At 37.3% G+C, this 25,031-nt stretch overlaps 1 protein-coding gene across 2 annotated transcripts in view; it reads left to right on the top strand.

Annotated features, from left to right (window-relative positions):
- CDH12 (cadherin 12) overlaps window positions 1–25,031 on the top strand; it is a 390,052-nt gene that overhangs the window by 206,899 nt on the left and 158,122 nt on the right. The window contains exon 3 of one of the 2 annotated variants that reach the window (XM_027868906.1): window positions 21,413–21,532. The exons of the other annotated variant lie outside the window; for it this stretch is intronic. Coding sequence (XP_027724707.1) covers window positions 21,413–21,532 — 120 coding nt within the window. The remainder of the gene's footprint in view (window positions 1–21,412; window positions 21,533–25,031) is intronic. 2 annotated transcript variants of the gene reach the window in all.

The following is a 25,031-nucleotide window of genomic DNA, read 5'->3' on the forward strand; positions in this document are numbered from 1 at the left end:
CAGGGTCCGGTGGGGTGCCGGGAAGGGAACAGGGTCCGGTGGGGTGCCGGGAAGGGAGCAGGGTCCGGTGGGGTGCCGGGAAGACAGATCAGGTCATTTACAGAACAGGATGTTGCACCCCACCCTTGAGGATTTCACCCAGGGTGTTGTAACAGCCGTTAGGGGAAGCTGAGCCAGAGGCCCCGGGGTGTGGTGCCCCAGGGTCCCTAACGGGGGGTCTATCACAATCCCTAGTCTTTTTGATCTTTGTCTTACTTCTAGACTTCGATGACTGGAGGAGAGAGTGAAGTCGATGACTTTGAGAAGATTTGCCTCACTTATATCCAATTTATATCCACAAGTTAAGACATCATCTTCCTAATGACACTGGTCCTCTTTGAGAACGAAGAACAAACAATAAAGAAAGCTAACTATGAAGAGAATTACTGGGTGCTTTTCAAAGTCCACTTGCCTCAGTCTAGTTAGTACACTGTACATGCTCATAATAGCTGGGGTTTCTTTGGCTAGTGCATGTTATACTTAACTGATCACAAAATAAATTCCTACTGGACATAAAGAGCAGAATTACCAGGCATTTAAATATATATTTATTTAAAAATCATTAAAATGTGTACCTCATTAGGCTGCCTTAGCATCTGTCCTCAGTACCTATTTTCAGTCCCAGATTTGCCAAGAGTCAACCAGAAACCTACAAATGAAATATAATTGCCTTTGGTCTCATAGTATAGGTGTGTCCTCTCCTCCTGCCTCAGAATAAATGGAGATCAGACTGAGAAAATACCTTTCTACCAGACTGGAGAAGTCACTACTCTAGAATAAAGTGAATGACTTTCAACTCTGTTGCTGTTCAGTCATTTTTCAGTCATATCTGACTTCTTGTGGCCTCATTTAGGGCTTTTCTTGGCAGAGATACTGGCAGATGAGGAAACTGAGGCAACAGGGTGAAGTGACTTGCCCAGGGTCAAACAGCTAGTAAATGCCTGAGGCCAAATTTGAATTTAAGAATAATTTTCTGACAGCAGGGACACCGCTTCTCCACTGTACTGTCTAGCTACCCCTTTCAACTCTAAGATCCCTGGAAATTGTTATCTGAAACCTTCTACTACCAAGCTGGTCCAAAATTCTCCCTCTCTCTTCCTTGACCCCTTAAAGATCTCTATCTAAAAACATAATGGATTTGAAAGTGCTTTGTAAACTGCAAAATGCAATAAAAATAGATGGTGGTATGCTTGTTTTGTTTTTTTCTTATTGTCAGCTCTATCAGTCATACTGTTTGTTATCAGGGATGGAAAGTGGACCTGTAATATCAGGAGTATAGGAAACTACTAGGTGAGAAAATTCCCTCTAGCAGTACAGGTTGACACCTTTACAATTTGTCTTACTTGACTAGAGCACTTTTTGGTTAACTGATGTGTTCAGGATCACACACTCAATATTTGTCAGCAAGGGAAATTGAACCCAGGTCTCCCTGACTTCAAAGCAGGTTCTCCATTTACTAAGTCATGGTGCCTTTCTACCTCTAGTAGTACTGATATCACCACACATGTTGATACTTAATTTTGTCATTTGTTTCTGTAACTATTTAGTGAATAAAAATTTTGCTTCCTCAATATGTAGGATTAGAGGTAAAGCAATCCATGAAGTGATGTAAAACAAAAAAGATCTTTCCAGGGATGCAGAGTGATATATTAGAAAGAAAAATTGATTTGGAGTCAAATGATCTGGTTACAAATCATGGCTCCTATATTTACTTCTTTGTGAGCTTGGACAAGTTATTTCATATCTCTGGGCCTCAGTTTCCTAGTCCATAAAACAGGAATGTTTGACTTGATGCCCTCCAAGATTCCTTCCAGCTCTGATCTTGGGGGAAAAAAATTTAATTAGATATTAATTATTCAAACTTTCCTGTTGCCTTAATATTGACACCTTCTTCAAAAAAAAAATTCTGGGGAAGGATTTAGAAATTGGTGTGATTAGTTATAGAAGTTCTTGCTTCTTTAAAAGTATTAGAAGAAACCTTATAGTGTTGAACCATTAGAAGAATAAATGTTTTGCTTTTTATAGTCTTTACAAAGAAACTGAACCACAAGTTTTCCTCTTTGAAAATGGACCATCCCCTTTATCTGTCCTCCAAATCTAATTTGACAAAATATTAATGACTTTTGAAATTCTAGAGAGATATTTGTGCTTTTTTTCTTTTTTTTAGCTCTACCTAGTCATTCCCTACAGTCTTTTCATCTCAACTCTTTTTCTGTCTCCTCTGCTAGGTTGTAAAACAAATTCATGGATGGTTCCATCTTCCTATAACTCACTCTCTTGTAGACTTTTAATCCTTTTTTATCTTTTAATCTGTACTATACTTTATGGCTGACTTATACCTTGAAAGCTTTTTGTAATACTCTATATGAAAAATCCCATATAAAGATAAATCCAATTGAACCATGAAAAAGAAGGCTATTACTGTGATGTAGTCAGATTCATGATGTTCTTGAAGCATCACAACATCATTTATGGCCATATTTTCAGTTTGAGGAATAATGGCATAGTTAATTTGTATTTTTATCCAACACAAATTTTTGAAGTAGTACCTATATATGTCCCATAGCCATAAAACTCAAAACTTTTTCATCAATTAGTTGACTACCAGGTCAAGTTCTATGTTCCATAAAAGTAGTTGCTGTCAATGCACAAAATATCTCAAAATTTTAAATGGCTTGCTTCCTCCTAGCAGCACTCCCTTAGGACCTAAAAGTAATTAATGGAATGATCCCATAAATATTATTTAATGTCATTCTGCAAGGTGATAATGGGGCTGATGTTATTGACCATTCATTGCAAATTAGGAAACTGAAGCACAAAGCCTGAGTTGCTTTATGTCAAATTATAAATTGGCAACTATAACTGGAGTCTTTTGATTTCATATCTTATGTTCCATCCTTTCTAGGATGTAATATGAGGGGAAATCAATAAATAAGGTGAAATTAAATCTAGCATAAAAGCAGTTTATTCCAGAAGCATGAACATACAACTATTTTTCAATGTAATCACCTCCTATCTCAACACATTTATTGCAGTAACTGATGAGCTTTTTGATATCCTCAAAAGAAAAGAAAATGTGTAGTAAGCAGCATAGTCAATTAAGCACTGCATTTTGAGTATTCATCTTAGTTCTGAACAGTTACCCCTAACTATTACCCTAAGTGATCCAAACATGTGAAAATCAGAAGGTGGCATATCTCAACATTATATGTAATAAGTTCTCAAATTTCAAGATCTAGATAAACTCCACTGTTTTGGCATCATAGTAACTATATAACGTCCCAAACTAACTATAAGCTCTCAGGTAGACCAAATAGGTAGTTTTGAACATAACAGAAAATAGGGCTGAATTTGGGTGTGATTTTCTAGTTGTTTAATTGGTGATCTCTGTCTTTGATGATTAGGTGTAGTGGTTATCAGAAACTAATGCTGATTAACAGCCATATATCAACACCTTGACACACATCAATGAGAACTCACTAGCTCTCAAGGTACCTCAGATATTTACTACTTTTGTGATATTTTGCAAGTTCTTTAGGTTTTTCTGGGCCTTGGTTTTGTTGTATCAAAAATGAGGGGGTTGCATTAGGGGTTCTCAGTCTGGAGTTCATATACTCTAATGTGTGTGTGCATGTGTGTCTATGTATACATAAATGTGTGTATACATGTGTGCATATATAGTATTCAAGTATATATGTATTATGTGGTGCTTATATACAGTATGATCAAATCACAAAGGCTTTTAACTGAAAATGGAAGGGAATGAAGAAATATTCCCAGATAAAATATCCAGACCAGATACTTAGGTGAACAGGTATGACACCAAAAGAAATAAAACAGAAGGTGTTTAGTAGCAGTTGTTATAGACACTAATGCCAATATACCAGAGTGATATGAGTGATAAAACATGTGAATTTGTAAGTTCCAGACCTTAAGCAAATCTCACAGATAGCACAAATACTTAAGGGATTGACAATCAAAATGCCACAATGAAGAGTTATGCCTTGTTCAAAAGAAATGGACCATAAAGAAGAATTTGATGGAATAGTACTATGTGTCAAGAAGAGATTCGCCTGTGTAGAAATATATGGAAGTAAGCATAAAGCATGTTGGAGAACATTCAGGTGAGAATAAAAGAGAGAAAAACAAAATGACATTATTGTTGGAATATACTGTATATTAGTGATATCAAACTCAAATAGAAACCTAGGCCACTAAACCATATATAAGGATCCCTATGGTCCATAAATTGACTTAGAAAACCACATAGCAACATTATCTATGTTCTATTTTATTTCTATTTATTTTATTAAATATCTCCCAATTACATTTTAATCTAGTTCAGCTGTACTTGAAAGGGCCTGCTGTCAGTGTATTTGATATCTCTGTTGTATTCCACTCATTTGGTTAGAGAAAACATATAGTATGTCCCTGATCTGTGTCTACAGATCACAAAACTGGAATGATAGTAAAATATGAGTAGAGAAATCTAACTATACAATAAATATTAGATTAGAGGAAAGTCTCAATTTTATTTAGCTTTACAATTACAAGATAGGGGAGGCATAGCTAGAGAGGAGGTTCATGTGAAAAAATGCCTTGGTATTTTAGTGGACTGCAATCTCAATACGAATTAACAGTGTGACATGAAAAACCACAAGGCCAATAGGGTCATAGCCATGTTAAGAAAGTTATGTTATTGAAAATGAGGGAAGTAATAGTCTTTGTTCTCCTTTGGTCAGATCAGACCTATTCTGAAGTGTTGTATTCAGTTCTTAACATCATCATTTAGAAAGGATATTGACAATCTCAACATAGTGAGAACACTAATTTGAATTTGAACATGCATCAGGGGATCATTTGAAGGAGCTGGCAATGACAGATCTTACAGTTGGATGGGGCTTTGGAGGTCATCTATTTCAACTTCAACTGAACAAGAATCTTTTCTATGATCATACCTAAAAAGGAAGGCAGGGAGCAAATATTTATTAAGCACCTAATTATGTTTTTAGGTTTTTTTTATGGGGTTAAGTGACTTGCCCAGGGTCACACAGTTAGTAAGCATCAAGTGTTTGGTCTGAGCCCAGATTTGAACTCAGGTCCTACTGACTCCAGGGCCAGTGCTCTATCCACTGCTCCACCTAGCTGCCCCTTAAGCACCTATTATGTAGCAAATATTATCTCATTTGATCTCCATAACAACCCTGGGAGTTTGGTACTATTCTACACATTTTGCAGATGATGAAAATGAACAAGACAAGTTGAGAGTGACTTGCCCAGGTTCACACAGTTCCTAAATATCGGAGACCAGATTCGAACTCAGACCTTCCTGAACTCTATGCCACCTAGTTGTCTACCTTTTCCATGGGAAAATCCAGCACTGTGCTGAATGGATTACTCTAATCCTTAGGAAGTTTTTCTTAGGTAAAGCTAAATTTTCCCACTTGGAACTTCCACCCAATGCTGTTAGTCCTTTCCCCTGGGGCTAAAGTAGAAAAAAAAATCATGTCCTATAAGGATCTGTTGAAGTATCAAGGACCCTTCCCTAATACTGTCTGCTTCACCACCCTCCTGGTAGGGACTGATGCTAGGTCCAACAAATAGGAAGTGAGCAGAGAAAAGAGGGAGAGACAATGAAGAGGGAAGGAGAGGAAAAAGGGAGAAGGAGAAAGGGAGAATTAAGGAGAAAGAGAGAGAGAGGGAACATAAACCACCAATTCTACTGATTTTCAGTTAGCTTTGAAACCTAAATTCTCTTTCCCTTGTTTAAAGCTAGACACTGCCTTATGAGTTCCTGTCTATAGCTAATGATCATACCTAAGCAAAATATGAAAGTACATGCATCCCTCCTCGATCCTCTAGGAAAGACTCAAACTGTTTGTCCTGGATTGCCTAGGTTCTGATTGATCCTGTGTCTATGGGGAACAGGGTCAGGTACAGAGGTGGACTCTCAGGGTCAAGAAGAGGAGTGTGCTTGTAACCTCTCAGTAAACACCTCTGTTTTATAATGCATTGTACACTGGTTATTATTTACTGTTTGCTTATAGGTTCTATAAGAGCAAAAAATGCTTCTATGTGTGTTAGCTTTCAGTGAGAAGCAACTCCGTTTTGCCAAGCTCATTGATGGAAAGATGGGCAGAGAGTCAAGAAACATTTATTGTCTACCATGTGTCAGATATTGTGTTAAGCACTGGAAATGCAAGGAATGGCAAAATACAGTTCTCGCTCTCAAGGAGCTCACAGTGAAATGTAGGAGGCAACGTGCAAACAACTATGTACAAATAAGTTTGTTCCAGGAATAACAAGGAAACCAGAGTCACTAAATCACAAAATACATGGGACCAATGAGGGGGAGGGTTAAATGTAAGAAGACTGGGAAGGGGTACATTTGAGACGTGTAAGGGAGGCAAAATTGACAGGCCTTGACCAGAGATTGGATTTGGAGGAAGGAGGAGGGGGGTGAGAGAGACTGATGACTTAAAAAAAATGATACCTAGTTTGTGAGTCTTGGTGATTGAGGATGGTGATGCCATCAAAAATAATGGGGAAATTTGGAAAGAGGGAGGGGGTTTGGAGAAAAAGATCATGAATTAAGTTTTGGAATTTAAGAGGTTAATGGGGGATCCAGTTCACAATGTCCAACAAACGGTTGCAAATATAAGACTGGAGATCAGCATAGAGGTTAGGCTAGATAAGTAGATTTGAGAATAATCAGCATCATATATTAGATGATAATTTAATCCATGGGAATTGATGACATCACTAAGTGAACTAGGATAGAGAGAGAAAAGAAAAGGGCCCAGAATAGAATCTTCTGGGATACCCATATTTGAGGGTTGTGACCTGGATAAAGATGTACCAAAAGAGAAAGTGGAGTGGTCAGATAGGTGGAAAGGGAACCAGAAAAGATTAACATCAAGAAAACTTGGAGAGAAGAGAGTATCAAGGGAAAGAGGGTGTCAAAGGGTGTGACAAGGTCAAGAAGAATTAGGATTGAGAAAAGGCCAATTGGCCATTTAGAGACCATTAATAAAAGTCAGAGAAGCATATTGTTGAGATTGAAATTAAGGTAAAATGAAGCACCAAGTTTTAAGCAGGTTCGATTCATTGGTAAGGCTAGCATTTAACAGCAAAATGGTTTTCTTAGTTCCTCAGACAGCCAAAAAACTGTGAGGTAGGACATATAATTTTGAGAAGTGCAAGAGAACAAAGAATAGGAAGTATCACAGATGGAAAACAGCATGATTGGTTACAAAGTCTGAAGTATCATAAGTGGCAACAACAATACAATTAGCTGGATGCTTGGGGCTAGCAACCACCTCTTCTTCCATCCTGCTGTCAGGAAAGGTTGATTGATGGAGTCCAACTGCTCCTTAGCGGAACAAAGACAACAGACTTCTTGGCCCCCACTTGCATTCTGTTAAGGCTTGTTAGTAGGATAACAGATCCCTCTAGTTTTCTTTCAATTAAATTTATAGGGAAACTTAACTTTTAAACTTAACTCAGAGTAGAAAACTGAACTTTTGGATAAATGAATGTCTGAACTTAACTCAAAAACAAAGAAACATGACTCAGACAGTGACAGAATGTAATCAAGTATAGATTGGAATCAAATAAAAAGTAGAAAACCGATATGTGATTTTCTCAATTCTCCCCTTTGATCAATGGGAGACTTGTCACCCATGGAACGCTTATCAATAAACTAATTCTATAAGATTTTTAATATGGTCAGTATCAGTAGCACATACTAATATGGTTTTTTGGGGTTTTTGTTTGTTTGTTTTTCTGATGCAAGTTCACAACAGGTTTTAACACTGAAACTAATACAAAGTGTGAAAAGAACAGTAAGACAGAGGGCCATAAGGGACCATTTATCAAGGGTGGCTAACAGGATGTTTCCCTGTAGCCAAGTATAGGAAGAGGAGGGATTCTACCAGGGGTCACGTGGAATGGGTAGTTGTGTCCCTGCTTTAATTTACTGAATCTTAAGTAGGCTTTTCACAACTTCCCCCCACCAGTTGTAATAAGAACAAAAGTGATTAATTATAGAACAAGTGATAGTAAGAGTATCTAAAACCATGGACTAATTTTAGAGTGAAGATTTACTTGCCATCAAGGTAACCAGAAAAACTCAGCAAATATAGATACCATGAAACAAAAAGCCAAAGTAAGACAACAGTGATCATCAACATTAACATCTAGTCTCATTGTTGCTTAGTAACCCACTCCTAATGTCAATTCAATCAACACATTTCATCTTGGATTCCAGATGTCCTATGTAGTTGTCTGGTCCCAGGCAACATCTTTTCTTGGACATTGTGGAATAGGTCTCATTATCAGGGCAACTCTGAAATGGACTCTTCCTTGACAACCTGCTTCTCTGGTTTCAAGTCACTTGCAGGGATTCCTAGGGTAATTCTGCTAAAATCTACCGATTACAAGATTGAATCTAATTTAGTATAGCCTCTTAAATTTTCCAGTAACTAGTTCATATAGTGAAAACCAGTTCAAACCTTAAGGTTTTAATCCTATTAGCAAGAGAGGTATAGGGGCAGCTAGGTGGCACAGTGGATAGAGTACCAGCCCTGAGGTCAGGAGGACCTGAGTTCAAATCCAGCCTCAGACCAAACACTTGACTCCTACTAGCTGTGTGACCTTGGGCAAGTCACTTAACCCTGATTGCCTCACTAAAAAAAAATAAATAAAAATTAGAAAAAGAGGTATAAAAAGAACATCAAATTAGAAACCCATAATTCACTTGAAACTTCAAAGAATTTGAGTTTTTACATACCCCTTGCTGTTGTGTTCTTTGTATTAATCCAATATCTGGTATAGACTCTGCCAACTATAGACTGAAAGAGGAATCTTAATAAGAATCCATGAGGATCTGACTTGTAAAATGAGCCCTTCTGGTTAATGATTTAATATTTACCAAAGTAGACATGTAAAGCTCAGATTAAGAATGCTTTTCTAAATTGGCATTGACTCCATTATTATTCAGCCTTTTAAGACTTACATTTATTTATTTCATTCTTTCAGATTTAAGTCTCAAAAAGGGAAAAAACTTTAATTTTTTTACTTTTAACTGCCCTATGATGTAAATTAGCAAACTGATATGTTGAAATATTTAAGAAATTCAAATAACAACTGAGAAATCAAAAACTAAACATTTTAAAGTACCACAGAAGGCAGAACTCTGGAACTTTTTAAAATTAAGCATAAAAAAAAAGAAAGAAACAGAAAATGCCTGGTTTGTGCAAAGGATGAACAATATAGTTTTATTTATCAAATCCTAAACCCAATTTTTAGAACTTATTAGAACATGTTCAAGGCCTGTATATTCCATTAGAATTATTTATATTTGACATATATAATTATCTGATCTTGTTGCTTTTGTTGCTTTATCAAAATTTTTCACTCCAGCTAATTACCACCTTGGGAAGATGAGATACTTTCGGGATCTAATCCAAAACATGAATATATAGCTATCGACACTCTTTATAAATACATGACTTTTATCCCTAGGTTCCTTGACTTCATAAATGGACTTACACAAAATATGCTTATTTTGCTTCAGTTGTAACAGACAGCAAAAGACTTGTGTGATGGGATGTGTAACTATAACAAGTACTTAATTTCAGATTATATACACAGAACAGCTCCTATCTCAAATGAGCAATCTACATGTAAATTTGTAAATTGCTTGCACTTCAAGATATGCCCTACACACAGGTCTTAAGCCCAAATTAAATAATAAACCTAAGTAAAATCGTATTTCATAATTTACTCTTTGTTTTTTCAAGTGAGGCAATTGGGGTTAAGTGACTTGCCCAGAGTCACACAGCTAGTGAGTGTTGTGTGTCTAAGGCCAGATTTGAACTCAGGTCCTCCTGACTTCAGGGTCAGTGCTCTATCCACTGTGCCATTTCACTGCCCCTTATAATTTATTCTCCTTAATGAAGCTAGAGAAAATGATTTTCAATTGTGACTGACCTAACCTTCTCTGGCACTTAAGAAATGGAACTTTAACTGGTTTATGAAACCTAGCTTTTCTAGCAATCTTTGTTTAGAAAAAACATAAGCCATCTCAACCAGGCTTTTACTGGTTTGGTCTCCCTTTTCTAGACCTTATCACCCCATGTCTTGATGAGGAAAGTAGCAAGGGCAAAGGGACACATCCCTGAAGATCTAGCTGAGGATGGCTTTTGTTCGTAAAGCAGACAAAAGTAAGAGACCCCTCCCTTGCTTATACAATACACAAAAGTAAGGACCCTGGGCCAGGGAGATGTCTTAGAGTGGGGAGTAGATTACATTCCTTAGATATTATGTGTTGGTGAAAGAATGTTTGTCTTTAAGTTAAAGTAATTAATTCCCTTTGAACAGAGAAGGGAATGTTCTAAATTAATATTAATAATCAGATGATACAGCATTAAAATTACTTTTCCTCAACACCAAAGATGAATGAGCAGCCCTGAAAAGGGCTAGGCAAACGCTCACACCTGAGGTGCTATTCAGAAATACCTGGATGGGGAGAATATCGCCAGAGAGGAATTTGTTAATCATTGAGGCACGATTGAGTTAATTCTCATTGTCTATACGAATTTGCCCCAGGGATGTGCTGGTAAATGTTTAAGGGCTCTCTGAAGAAGAAGAAAAAAAAAGTACAGAAAGACATACTTTTAAATTTAATCTGCATTATTAATATTTTCTCCATCACTTTCTTAGTTGTACGAAATCAACAAAACAATAAATTAAGCCCTGGCTTATGGAGAAATGCCTTGGTTTGGCCTCAGGGTGGAGTCTTATCAGAACTTTCAAATGAAGGGGAGGTTGAGGTGGGGTTTGTTGAATTGATTAGAGTGTACCCCTTGTAGCCAACTTTTGGGAAAACTTAGATCAGAGTGGCACAAGATGTAGCAAGGATGAATTGTGAAGTATATGGCCAAAAAAAACTCCAGAATGCTGTGAAAGTATGAACCCATTTCAGTTTTGAGTTCTGGGATATACACATCTTCTCTCCCATGCCTTCTTCTCCTTCCCCTCAGTAAATGGTGCTGCCCCAGAGAGGAGAGTTGTTGAGGGAGAAAAGATTCCTGCCACTCTGCTCACAGGCTGCCATAAAAAACACTGCAGTTGACGCGGTTTAGGGGTTCAGGGGTCCTGGGACCCTAAAATCACAACACACGGGTCCTGCCTAAAAGAATTTGACCCAAGCCTTCTTTCAGCCAAAGACAGGGTTTGTTACATCCATCATATTGGGCAGACTCTTAAAGAGTTTGAACTTTGGTAAGCAATGGCTAAATTATAAGAATCTCAGCAGTGGCTAGATTTTAGGAATCTGAGCATCTTAAAGGAGACAAGATGAACCTTATATACAGAAAGATTCTGGGAGGGACCTAGAAGTGGCCAGTAAACTGGGGTGAACAGAACTCCTGGGACCTGGACTGCATGGCCAAGGGAGCCTAGCTAGGATTAAGGGTGGGAAATGGCCAGCGGCCATAGGGAGGTTAAGACAAGGGGGGGAGATTGGGTGTAGCCACAATGAAAGGTCAATTGATGGGATTATAGCCTCAGGCGAACGCTAGAGTTTTGGCGTGTGGGGAAAGTCCAGGGTTTTTCCTTTCTGAGGCCCAGATCCCAACCCCATCACAGTGATTCTGCACTTACTCTAACCCGCAAACTGCTGGGGGCAGCATGGGATTTCTCAATGAATTTTCATTGCTAAATGCTTAAAAGAAGAAGATGGTGATATTTTAGCCTGAAGAAAAGAAGGGGGACTGGGAGAGGGGGAATAATGGTGATTTTAAGTTTGTAACAGAGTGTGGCTACTGGATGGTTAGTTTCACTAGCAAATTAGCTTTACTAGCCTCCCACCTTTGAATGGAGAGCCTGAGCCCCTCTTTCCCAACTCCTCCCTAAACTGACCCTGGCAGTGACTTTTTCTTTTTCTGTATTACCAGCAGTAAAATTTCAAACCTGGATTCACCACTTAAATCTGCTTATTTAAGGTCCAGGTATTGCCTAGGGCTAATGGTCCAGATTCATGTTGTTTAATCTCTCTGTGCTATTTGGGAGCTTATAAAAGTTATTAGTCAATCAAAACTAATTGAAAGCCTCTTTCAAATGGTTCCAATTCAGGGCCTGGAGAAAAACTGGCACTTTGGACTCAAGTTTGAAGCTCTGTTCATTTGCTAAATCTCTGTATACAAGAAGACATTCATTTGATTCTCTTTTGTAGTACCCATCTTTTCAAATAAAGGCAAAAAGGACTCAAAGTATTTAGAGCCCTTTGGTTGTTTATTTTTGTTTTGTTTTATTTGGAGCCAGATTTAAATTATTAATTAAATCATAAATTATGAACAGACTTAAAATACTGAGAAATTTTGGAATAAATCTCTGCTGTCCTAGGCAGGGAGATGAAAGGTGGGGAGATGGGGGAAGTTAAGAAACCTAACTGCCTTTCTCAATCTTCAAGAGACAAAAATTCAGCCAGCCTTAGTCTTTTCTAGGTACACCTCCCATCAAAGTCCTGGCTGCCTAAAAACCCCAGTCTCTAGTCTCTTCCCATTCAGTTTCCATTTCCTCTCTATGTTCTTGGTAGATTCCATTTGAGTCCCTTGCTCAGCATCTGTCTGTCTTTCTCTTCCCTTCTCTCCTCCATCCCCCCACTTCGCTCCCATAATCAAAAGCAGTCAAACTCCAAGTCCATTCTGCAGCAACTGTGCTCTGCTCAGTGCGCTGGACTACATTTCCTAGAAGCTCATGTAGCTAGTGCCTGAACGCTCCCTTTGACTGTCAGATAGCCTTCTCCCAAAGCCTGCTACACATATCTGAAGGGCTGCCATGTAGATGAGATGTTAGAATTGTTCACCTTGGCTCTTAGGAGATAGACCTGAGAACAGGCAGTTTCTGTTACACTAGAAAATATTTTGACTCAACAATACAATTAAAAAAAATCTAACAGAGCTATCCAAAAAGAGAATGAATTTCTTCTATGGGTAGTGAAATAAGTAGTTTTCCTTGATGGAATGTTTCTAGTAGTGACAACATTACTAATTGTTGGGGATGTTGAAGTATTTCTTTTTTTTAGCTATAGATTATTCAAGCTAGGAAGCTAGGTGGTGCAATGGTTAAGAATTCTAGACTTGGAATAAGGAAGACCTGAGTTTAAATCCTGACTGAAATACTTACTAGCTGTGTGACTGAAGGTAAGGGCCTTAACTCTTGCTTCAATTTCCTCATCCATAAAATGAGCTGAAGAAGGAAATGGCAAGCTACTTCAATATCTTTGTTAAGAAAGTATCAAATGGGGTCACAAAGAATAGAAGAGAAGGATATAATTTAAGGAACAAACTTATAAGTGTGTGGGACAAAGGACCCCCACCCAAATTTGAATCAGAGTCTTCACAAGAATTGCAAAAAGGAAAGTTGCTTTATTGGCTTTTTCGAGAAAGGACACCCCTGTGCCACCCAAAATGGTGTCGGCCAGAGAGTGTAAGAATGCTTTGTTTAAAATAGGTTTATATAGACCCTAGTGTGATAGTCCACCCTAACCCCCTCTCATTGGCCCATTGGCTGAGCCTCAGGGGCACAATCTATTCATGTAAATCTTCCCCAGAAATGAAGAGAACAAAGGAGTACAGTAACTGCAACAGGTTCCCCTTTGGGGCCTCATGGCTTTAGTCTTCTACACAAGGTCATGTAGCTAGAGGATGAGATAAACAGGATACACTACAGTTCAGGAATTTCTGCTTACACAACTAAAGAAAAGAAAAGGGGGGGGGATTATGTCCTGAGGGGTCACTGATACTGGTACCCACTCCACTCATAAGTGTTATATATTTATGATAATGATGATGATGGGTATCAGCACTAAATAGAGTGATTTCTATTTTATGGACTCCGTGTCCTCATTTGTAAGGAGCTTATTCATAAGATAAGATGATTAGATTAAGTCTTATCTAAGATCCCTGCAAAACCAATATTCTGTGACCTTAATTAGGCTCCTTTAGGCACTATTCTGGCTCTGCTACTATTTTATGATTATTTTTCTCCATTTGTCAAAAGGTAGTGTTGAGTAACATAATCTGTAAGGGCTCCAATACATCTGTTTTCTTTTTTTTTTGGTTAGGCAATGGGGTTAAGTGACTTGCCCAGGGTCACACAGCTAGTAAGTGTTATGTGTCTAAGGCGGGATTTGAACTCAGGTCCTCCTGAATCCAGGGCTGGTGCTCTATCCACTGTGCCACCTCGCTGCCCCTTCTAATACCTCTTAAAGGCCTTAAGCCTTTAAATTTATTCTTATTCTTATTATTAGAAGTAATACTTGAATCAACAGTATAGTATTGCTTGCACTGAATAAATTACTTCATATTTTTTTCTTCATATGCCTGGCAATTTTGGCCCAAGGGAAAAGTTATTACAACTGTATCCTCAGAGCTAGCTTAACATTGTTGGTCAAGATGCTAATCACCAATTAACATGTTGCACAGAGTTCTGTATAGAATCACTTGAGGTCTTTTCAGGAAGTTCTAAGCACTTTATGGCCGCATATATAAAAATCTCTACTCACCGTTCAGTGTTAGTTTCACAACAAAAAATTGAGATATTACACATCCCAGGACACACAGAGTACCAGAAAAGAATGGGCAGTTTGAGGAGCTACTTAACAAAGAAAAATGAATGGATCCAAGGAAGAAATGATGACAATTGTAAGAAAACATAATTCTGACCATATCAATAAGGATCTTCATATAGTATCTTGGTAATATCTGATTTAGTCAAGTCTATCTGTGTGATTATTATGAGATTCTCAGAATAAAAAAAAATTAAAAAGATGGGGATGGGAGTGGGGTGTCTGTCAATTCTGCAAATTTAGACTATTAATATTGTCTTTGGTATCTATTTATGACACTGTGCCCTAATATCTTTTCTTGTGAACTTTGAACTTTCAGATTTCTTCTCAAATATGATACGTTGTGTTTTCCTTCTCTTTCATTTCTCTCTCCCTTTTATTCCCCCTCCTCCCCATTTTGAAAGAAGGTTTTGATTTTCATTGTTTCTTTTTGCCAGTAAACCTGACATGATTTTTATGTAAAACCTCAGAAAGGTTTGTTTGAGCTTTCACAAACACATGTTTGCACAGCATTACAAGTAAATCTTCTGGGATTGATCCTTCTTTTTCCTGGCAAGGGTGAAACCAGAACAGTATGCTACTGACCTATATTAATTCATTTATCATAGCCTATTGCCATCAAGCCCAAAAGCTTCATTCATTATAGACTGTCATTATCAATACATTGACTTGTTTCAAAAATCTGTTTAGGTAGTATTAGGTTAGAGATTTAGAGAAGAATCTCTTCTACTTAACTGTCTTGTGGGAAATTCTTTCAGTGCCTATTACCTTCAGCATTTGAGCACTACAAAAAGGTTTTGCATATAGAATATAATTCTCATTGAGTGTGGAAACATTGTAGGCCTGTGTTGGGAAAAGTGTTTTGTAAAAGTGAATTTCTCAACTATGATACCTATCGTGCTTCTGTTGAAAGACAGCACTACAATCCAAATTGTGGCATTCCCAACTGTCATATTGATTTCTAAAGTTTAGGCAGTATTTGATATTTGCGTTCTCATCTGTGCAATTCACTAAGTAAGACCTGTGTAATAGAAGAGATAAACTAGTGCTTCCAGAATCTGTGATTTTTACAATATGCATACTTCCTCCACTAACACAGAACACAGCCCTTAGTGATTTAGTGGACAATTTAAGAGAGTAATTGTGGCCCACATTACTTCACCTTAAAGCCAACCTTGTAATCATCCTCTCCAAACTTAGCTTAGCTGGTGCTCAGGTGGCAAAAGTCCATGTAGTTTATCACTGGTGTCATGCTAAGAAACTCTTTCCAACTTTGGAGTATGAAGTAGACCTTACATTCCGGTGGTATGAGCTTTCAGAGTACAGGGTCATGTCCACAATAAAGCATTGGGATAGGGATCAGTGGAAGAGATAACAAATATTGGAAAGAAAATCATTCAGAAAGTATAGGGCTATTCATAGAATTATTATAAGAGTAGTGAGAAGGTTGGTTTAATGAGTGCTTAGTATGGACATAGTAGCCATTAACTCAATATGTAATTCCCAGCTCTATTATTCTACTCATCTCATGTGAGAGGGGTATATTGAGCATGGCAATGGTGCATGACTATAGGCACTGTTTAAGTTATTCATCTCTTGTTTCTGTAATGGATGTTATAAAGATTCCATAAGTTGTGAGATGCTGTGAAGACTGAATGTCTCTTACACATGAACTGAGACAGAATTTATTCCTGGATGTCAAAACATGAGAATAAAGAAAGAAGATGACATAGAATCACAAAATCAGACAAAAAGCCTGGTCTGGGAAATCTTGAGAGTGTCATCCATTATCCAAAACTCATGCAAGCATGCTGTCATGGAACTGGCATATAGTACTGATGAACTTCTCTAGGCAACCAAATTTTTCCATGATCTTCCATAAGCCCTAATGACTGACAGTATCAAAAGCCTTGGTCAGATTGACAAATGTTGTTCTACTCCTGGCATTTCTTCTAGCGTTGTCGAGTAGCAAACACTATATTGACCATTCCACAGCTCTTTCTGAAGCTACACTTGGCTCTCAGGTATATGGTCATCTTCCAGGTTAAGAATCACCTTATTAAGGATTCTGGCCAGAATTTTTCTAGCAGTGATAAGAGAGATACCAGCCTTCATCCTGTGATTGTCATAGGACAATCTATTTCCTTTACCTTTATAGAGATTGACAATGAAGGCATCCTGGAACTAGTGGGGGGTACTCTTCTCTTGCCACACAACCTAAAAAATTTCAGTCAGCTTTTATATGAGTAATGGACTTGTAAATCTCAGCTGTAACAGAATCAGCACCAGATGTTTTGCTACATGACAGGTGCCTAATGGCATTCAAAACCTTCTTCAGTCGAAAGCTTGACTAGAGAGGGACCAACTTTAAACTGAGGTATACAATCAGTGACTTGAGCATTGGTTGATGCCAACTGTTGAGAACACTATGGAAGTGTTCAGCCCATTTCTTCTGGATCATTATCACTAATCAATGTACTCAATCCGCACTGAGTAGATGAGATGCACCATAGGTCTTTGGCCGATATATAGTTTTCAAGGGGTCATATGGCTTCATAAGGAAATTTCAATCCGCTAAAACTCTCAAGATCTTTTTTTTTTTGCATGAAATGTTCCTAACCTACTCCTCCCCCAATGCTTATGAAATTGATATTTTGATGCCAAGTATAGAAGATAACACAGGTCGGGGCAGTTAGGTGGCACAGTGGATAGAGCACCGGCCCTGAAGTCAGAAGGACCTGAGTTCAAATTTGTCCTCAGACCAAACACTTGTCACTTACTAGCTGTGTGACTCTGGGCAAGTCACTTAACCTCAATTGCCTAAAAATTAAAAAAAAAAAAAGAAGATAACACATGTCTCTACTAAAGTTCATCTTATTCAAGTCAGTCCATCATACTGCCTGTTAAGAGCTTTGGGGTTTTGTGACTTCTCTCTTTTTCCTTCCTCTGCTGTACTTGCTGTTGTGTTCCTTTTGAATAAGGTCCTACTATGTTTATACTCCAGACATGAGTCACCATTGCACCATATTATAGGGCTACACATGAGTTCAAAGTTACTTCCTTAGGTTAGCATTTTTAGCTTATCTTATTTGTGAGCCATGCTTTTGTGTATATAGGAAGTTAAGGCTCTGAGTTTTGTTGATTCTCTTCTTTGATATCATCTCCCATGGATTACTGCTGTTTTTTAATTTATTTGCCCATGGTTTACCTCCTATTCTCTATGATACCAGATTTGGCAGATCTGTATGGTCTGACTCTTAATTAGAGTCATAAGACTTCAGGAAAAAAATATATAAACATTATATGTGTGTATACATATGTGTGTGCGTGCATGTGTGCATACATGAAAATACACATATACATATATACATACATATACCCCATATGTGGGGTTTAAGGTGTCAGGGAAGACTACTACCTCTAGTGTGAGTGCTGCTGAGCTCTTTTCAGAGCACTTTTTCACCTTTGGTGTCCACCTGCCACCCAACTCTCACCTGTGGCTCCCAGAAGATGTAGCATGCACAGTGGCCACACTCCAGTAAAAGTTTCAGCAGACAGTCTAAACAATGTTGAGGGTAAACTGAAAGGCCTCAAACCTCTCAGTGAGTTAAGGGAGTATTTACTCCAACCATGTGAAGACTTCCTCCAGTGGAATGGGCAGATGTGAACAATTTGTTCCCACAGACCATGAAGGCAGCTGTGAAGTGCTTAGACATCAAAGATGCCAAGTTCATCCACAGCATCCTGAGGCATCACCAGTCATCTTGACTTGTATAGTAATGTATTGTATCATAATGTAAATGCACTTTCAATTAAAAATCACTTACCTTATTGCTCTTTGCTTCTGATCTCCAGATGTCTGTTTATGTTTCCCCATGTGATTTGCTTTCTTTTTCCATTGTAATATGTATTTGCCCAGAAAGAACTTTGCAAAATTACATATAGTCCACTTGAGGGGAAGAAGGAAGAGGATTCCATACATTGCAGGTGGGAAATTTCCCAGTTCTTATGATTCTGTCTTAGCCTTTGAGATTTCAAATAGTTCTGGCCAGAAATGACTTTTCTTAGTGATTGACAAGAGCTTGTTATCACCTCATCAGAATCAATGGCTTCCCTGATGCTGGTACATCTAGACCCAACTTGACTCCAACAGTTCTACCAGCCTACTCGCTGTTTCTTCCACATGATGCTACCTCTCTATTCTCTATGCCTTTGCATTGGCTGTCCTTCATACCTGAAAGGTTTTTACTCTTCATTTCTATCTCTTGCAGAAGTTGTTTCTTTTTTTTTCCAAGTCAGTACTTTCTCCTATATAAGTGTCTTCAATCTCTTCTGCATATATCTGGTATGTATTTAACTTTTTACATGGTGTCTCTTCCATTAAAATGTTAGCTACTTAAGGTCAGGGACTATTTTTGTCTCTCTTTGTATCCCCAGTACTTAGCATAGTGCCTGGCATAAAGTAAGTGCTTAATAAAGGTTTGTCAACTAACATTTGGTGGCAAATGATGGGAATTTGCTCCAGATGTGATACCTTTGAAGTTGCTTTGCATTGATTTTGTCTACTCCATAACTTCCACTCATTTCTTTTTTGATGACATATAGGTCTCCTGCCTAGAATTGTGTGGCAGCTACAATTTCTGCTAAACACTTTGGCACCTCTTAGACACCTACTGTGCCCCTTTTTCTTGGAGGTCTTTGTGTTTCCTTTGCCTTCAGACACAATTAACTGGAATAAATTCAGGTTTAGGCATTGTTCCCATTCTGTTTATTAGATATTTCCTCCTGCCTCTGAGCAACCCAATGCTATTATCAGTACAATTTGGTTTCCTTTAACTTTTTATATGCATTTAACTGGAAGAGAAGTTAGAAGAGATAGAGACTGGGATAACACACACACACACACACACACACACACACACACACACTTTTAAATGATAACACTGAAATATGCTAAAGAATCAAAGTTTTCCATAACATTTTTTATAAGGAAACAGCTAAAAATTATGAGCTCTACCTAAATTTAAAAAAAAGTATGAGAAGGTTTACTTGTCATTTATTTTGTTAATCATAAAAATAAGCAGTTCTCTAAGATGTCTGCAACATGATCATTCACTTAATTCCTATGGAATGTGGAAAAAAGGGACAGCTGGTATGTGTTTTCCTTGTCCTGACTCCAACTCCAACTGTAACTTTGGCTTTGACTTATTGACCTTAGTCTCTATGTCTTTGATCTTTGAAAGACCTATGGTAGATACATCCCTTTGCATGATAAATCAACCTAAAATAATATGTTTTTTTCCATGATTACATAAATAATTTTTTCTGTCTTTTATAATGCCTGTTGCATAGGCATTGGTTTTTACATATTACTATAGTTTGCTTAACATTATGTGACATTAAAAAATGTTTGAGAGACATAATTTCTGTGTAATTTAATAATTTTATTGATAATGCCAGCATTTTAATAAAAGTATGGTAATTTGGCCACCTCTCTCTTAGACCGAAGACAAACGTTGTAGGGGCTTACAGTTTTGTTTTGTTTTTTTTTTGCCCTTTGAATAGTAGGTGTTCTCCAGAGTGACAATCAATTCTGATTTGTTAACAATTAACAAGAAAATAAATATTACAATGAAGGGCTGGACCTAAATTTTGATTATGTCATTTATTTCTTAAGTTAACCCTGGCTTTGGGCAATCTATTCATTTATCCCCACCTAAACCTGAGCAGAACACAATCACTGCCCCACCTGAGTAGGGTCTGGATAGAGGAGAAAGTCAGCTCAACCTTCAGAAACAGAGGTCTTAAAATAGGGATAAAGTGGAGAAATCTAAATCTCCCCATATCTTTGGTTACTAATAATAATTTCTCTCAATTATAAAAGATTATTAAGCTGAAGATCTTTGAAATTTATTGAGAACATTTCCATGAAGCCTGAACCATTCCTAAGTGAACATTATGGGCTAATTTAAAGTGTCTGCAACTGTTTTAAAAATGCTAGTGATAATTCCCATAGTCAAAAATTTCTGAATATATCTCCCTTTATAAAAATAGTTATTAAAATATGTGTGATATACCTGGATAGGCCAAAGTATTTACATCAGGATCCAAGGTTACCCCCTCTTTTTTTAGACACCCTGTTTTCCAAAGCTAAGACCTAGAAAGCAAGCTGTACCTTGAGCTTGGCATAACAATAACCCTTTGTACTATGGCTGCACGTTGCTACAACTAAATCATAGAACTGATGGTACCTGAGCTTGGGCAACCACCGTCAGGCACAGACACGAAGCCCTACTACTAATAGATTTTTGTCACTAGACAACCTTGCCTCACTATTGCTGTTGCACCTCACTGTTGCTGTTGTGACTCACCACTGTTGCTACACTACAATGTTTGATTCTTTATCTAACCACAAATATATAACTCAAAGTTTAGCCCCACCACCTTGGGTCTCCTACTAGAGGAGGCCTTGGCACATGGGTCTAATTAATTTCTCTCTCCCAACAGAATAAAGAAAGCTTTTTGCTTTTAACCTCTATAAACTCTTTGGTATTTTTGGAGTTAACAGTGGCTGCAAAACCTGTGTGACTCTTTGGTCATTTGTTCCCAAAGTTGACATTTCCTTTGCCCTTGACTTTTGGCGCTGTGGGATATCCCAATCCAAACAAACTCAAGTCAGAACAGATAGAATAGAGAAGATTAGAATGCTCAATTGTTACCTTCTCTTCTTTTGTCTAGGTGCATATGTGCTTCAGGTCAAAGCCACAGATGCAGATGATCCAACCTATGGAAATAGTGCCAGAGTGGTTTACAGCATCCTTCAGGGACAGCCTTATTTCTCTATCGATCCTAAGACAGGTAAATATTTTATCAGTGAAAACATTATCATCACCCTTTCAAATATCTAAACTTTAATTAAACTTTGGCAGAATAGCATTGTCTTGTGTAGTAATAAAGAATCTGTGTGGTGCAGATTGAATTGTAGAAGACAGTATCTTTCATTAGTAAGCTGTTCAGTATTATTTTTGTGGTTCTAAGCTGGGTATGAATTAGCAATTATTTGCTTTAAATATACAAAGTCTAACACCTGAAATCTGTAAAAAGCATGTGTGTACATAGACACATATGTGTGTATATATGTGTGTGTGTGTGTGTATACACACATATGCATATAATATACACACCCATGTATGGGGGTATAATTTTAGGTGTCATTGGTTTCCTGTCATTTAATAATATCAACAATAGTTGACATTTACATAGTACATTCAGTTTTACAAAATACTTTATATTCATTATCTCATTTGATCCTCACAACAACCTGATGAAGTAGGTTACCCAAGTGTTATTATCTCAAATTTACAGATGAATAAACAGGGGCTCAGTTAAAGCTACTAAAGTTCAGAAGTGATATACTGCTGCATGTCTCCTATTGACTCCAAGTTCAGATCTCTTCCATCTGTCTCTCTGTTTTACTCTCTCTTTCTCCTTTTTTCGCTTTTGATAGATTAATGTTTTTATTTATTTGTTGTGTTTTAAAATATTTATATGTGGGGGCAGCTAGGTGGTGCAGTGGATAGAGCACTAGACCTGAAGTCAGGAGGACCTGAGTTCAAATCCAGCCTCAGACCAAACACTCCACACGTACTAGCTGTGTGACCTTGGGCAAGTCGCTTAACCCTGATTGCCTCACTAAAAAAAAAAAAAAAAGAAAAACAATTATGTGTGTATTTATGTGTATATATATTTATTTTGTATGTATGCATATATATATTTACTTCATCATGTTATGTTACATTTTGAAGCCATGAAACTAATGAATATTTCTGAAATTCTATTAAATGAGGGTGTAAAATGTGGGTTGTAATGTTAATATAAACACTTTAGCGGAGTCAATGAACAAATGATAGCTTGAAACATTTAAGAGTGATGACTCCTGTTTTGAATAGCTATTCTGGCCTATTTTGAAAAGTCATTCTAATTTTTATATCTTAATAATTCAGTGAAGTAATCTATACTAAGTAGAATACTGGGGAGTGGGTTTGTAGAGAGGACTAAGATCAGGAAAACTTACTAGTATGACCCTTTAAATGTTTATCAGTTCCCTCTCCAAAGGATCTGGACTTGGATGTCAGATTGATTGTTAAGGAGCCTTCCTCCTTGACTGATCAATAATTAGATGCAGGAGCTTCATGTGACAATTAATAGCAGACTCTTTAAAAGAATACAAGTGCCTTAATTTTAGTGTCAGTAGCTATATTTGTACAATAGAAAATCCTACATTTAGTGTTGTGCTGTAGAGGAAAAATATGGCATTTTCAGAGTGCTCCAAGTCTCAACCTTCAGGATACTAATTACATTTGGTTTTAAGAGAAGTTCAAAGACAAATTAGAAATGATTTTTTTTTTAAAATCTGGATTAAACAACCATAATGACCTCCATTTTGTTGTGATTTGTAACACTTTGCTGGTTTAGACCTATTATTAATTACCTGTGCAGGAAGGAAAAAAGAATAAATCATGTCAGCTTTTAAACTCAAATTTGAATCATGTGTATTTACCCGGAAAGACACTCATTTTTAGACTCTCAAAGTTCTAGTTTAGTCAACATTAAATTTGTACAAAAGTTACTTTGATGAATTTATGTCATCATGATGTATTCCTTCAATGCAGCCTAACCTATCCACGCAGCCTAACCTATCCACGCATGGCAGTCCTGTGGAATTATTTTATCTGCTTTAATTCTCTTCCTTCTTCCCCTATGACTGACCAGATCTAAATGATTCTAGCAATAAAGTTCTAGATCAGTAAATTTCCTTTATTTAAACTTATCTCTCCATCCCCTCCTCAGAACTTAACTTTCATACTTTCATTTAATGCACTCAAAGCTTTACTTAGAAGCAGTTATTTTTTTAATTCCCATGAAGTGAAAAAATCTTCTTTTGATCTTCTGTCTCCTCACTATCATTATCAGTAGATCATCTCTTACTAGTTTGTTGAGATGAAGGCCAAAGTGAATTGAGTTCCTTGAATTTCCCTCCTTCCCACCTCAGTATTTTTCTGTATTTTTGGGTGTCATCTCCTTCTTTCTTTGTCTTAAAGAAATTCTTTGTCCTGTCTTTACAAGGCTAACATTTATTGCTCTGTTGTGCAATTCCATCTATCCCATTCAATTCAGTTTTAATTTTCCTGATACAGTTGTAAAAAAAGGCTTCACAGCAAATAATAGTAATGAAAATAACCACATTTAAATGGTGCCTAAAAGTTTACAATGTGATTTTCTTAAAACATTCTTGTGAGTATTATTGTCCCCAGTTTATAGATATGGAAAATTATCCTCAGAGTTAAAAAAAATCCCTGTGGTCATATAGTAAATGAAAGAACTGAGATTTAAATCCATGGCTCTTAATTCAAATGTTTTTTGGCCTCAGATATTTAGGTTCTCAGGATGACAGGATCATGGATTTAAAGCTTTGTAGTCCAAAATTCTTATTTTGAACATAAGGAAACTGAGGCCCAAAGAATTTTAACATCTTGTTCAGGATCAAACAAATAATAAGACTGAGATTGTAAACCTAGACCTCTGACTCCAAATCAGTTTTCTTTCCACTGTATCACTGTTTATTCAGGAAGCAATTTGATATAGTATTGCAGATATCACTGAGACTTGGTGGTATGGGACTCATGCCAGGAATATGGCAATGGTAACTATTCAAAAAGAACAGAAAAAAAGGGGATAATGTCACTAAGTAGCCATACACACATACACATACACACACACACACTCACACTCACTCGCACTTGAACTCACACACATATATATAAACACACACATAGATATAGATATACATGAATGCATGCATACACACATACATACATATACACATATATCCAGGAACCAGCTAGAGAAACATGGTAGAGAGAATTTAGTTGAAGATTGACAGAAGGAGAAACAGAAGTACTATTGTGATTGATGGGAGAGAAGGAGATAAAGAGTATGACAGAACACTGATAGAGGAGTTCAGTTATCAGAACATCTGTGGAAATTTGGACTAATGAGGAAGAATTGGTGCTGAAGTAGGAACAATGAGAATCTTGGGAAAGTGTCCACACCACCTTAAAATTTGTGACACAGACTACAGTCATCTGTCAATTCTAGAATATGGGAGAAGGAATTACACAGCATTCAGAGGAAGTATAAAGAGGATGTCAAACCAAGAGTGGCTGACAAGCTCTCAAATTAAACTCTAATGATTTTAACAGAAATAATTATATTGAAGGAAAAAGGGGGGGCAGAGGGCTATCTAAAGAGACCAGGGAACTCATCAATTAACTTTAAAATTTAAATGTTACCTATA

This window comes from Vombatus ursinus, unplaced genomic scaffold (genome assembly GCF_900497805.2).
Source record: "Vombatus ursinus unplaced genomic scaffold, bare-nosed wombat genome assembly UNPS02014791.1, whole genome shotgun sequence".
In the NCBI taxonomy this organism is placed as follows: Eukaryota; Metazoa; Chordata; class Mammalia; order Diprotodontia; family Vombatidae; genus Vombatus; species Vombatus ursinus.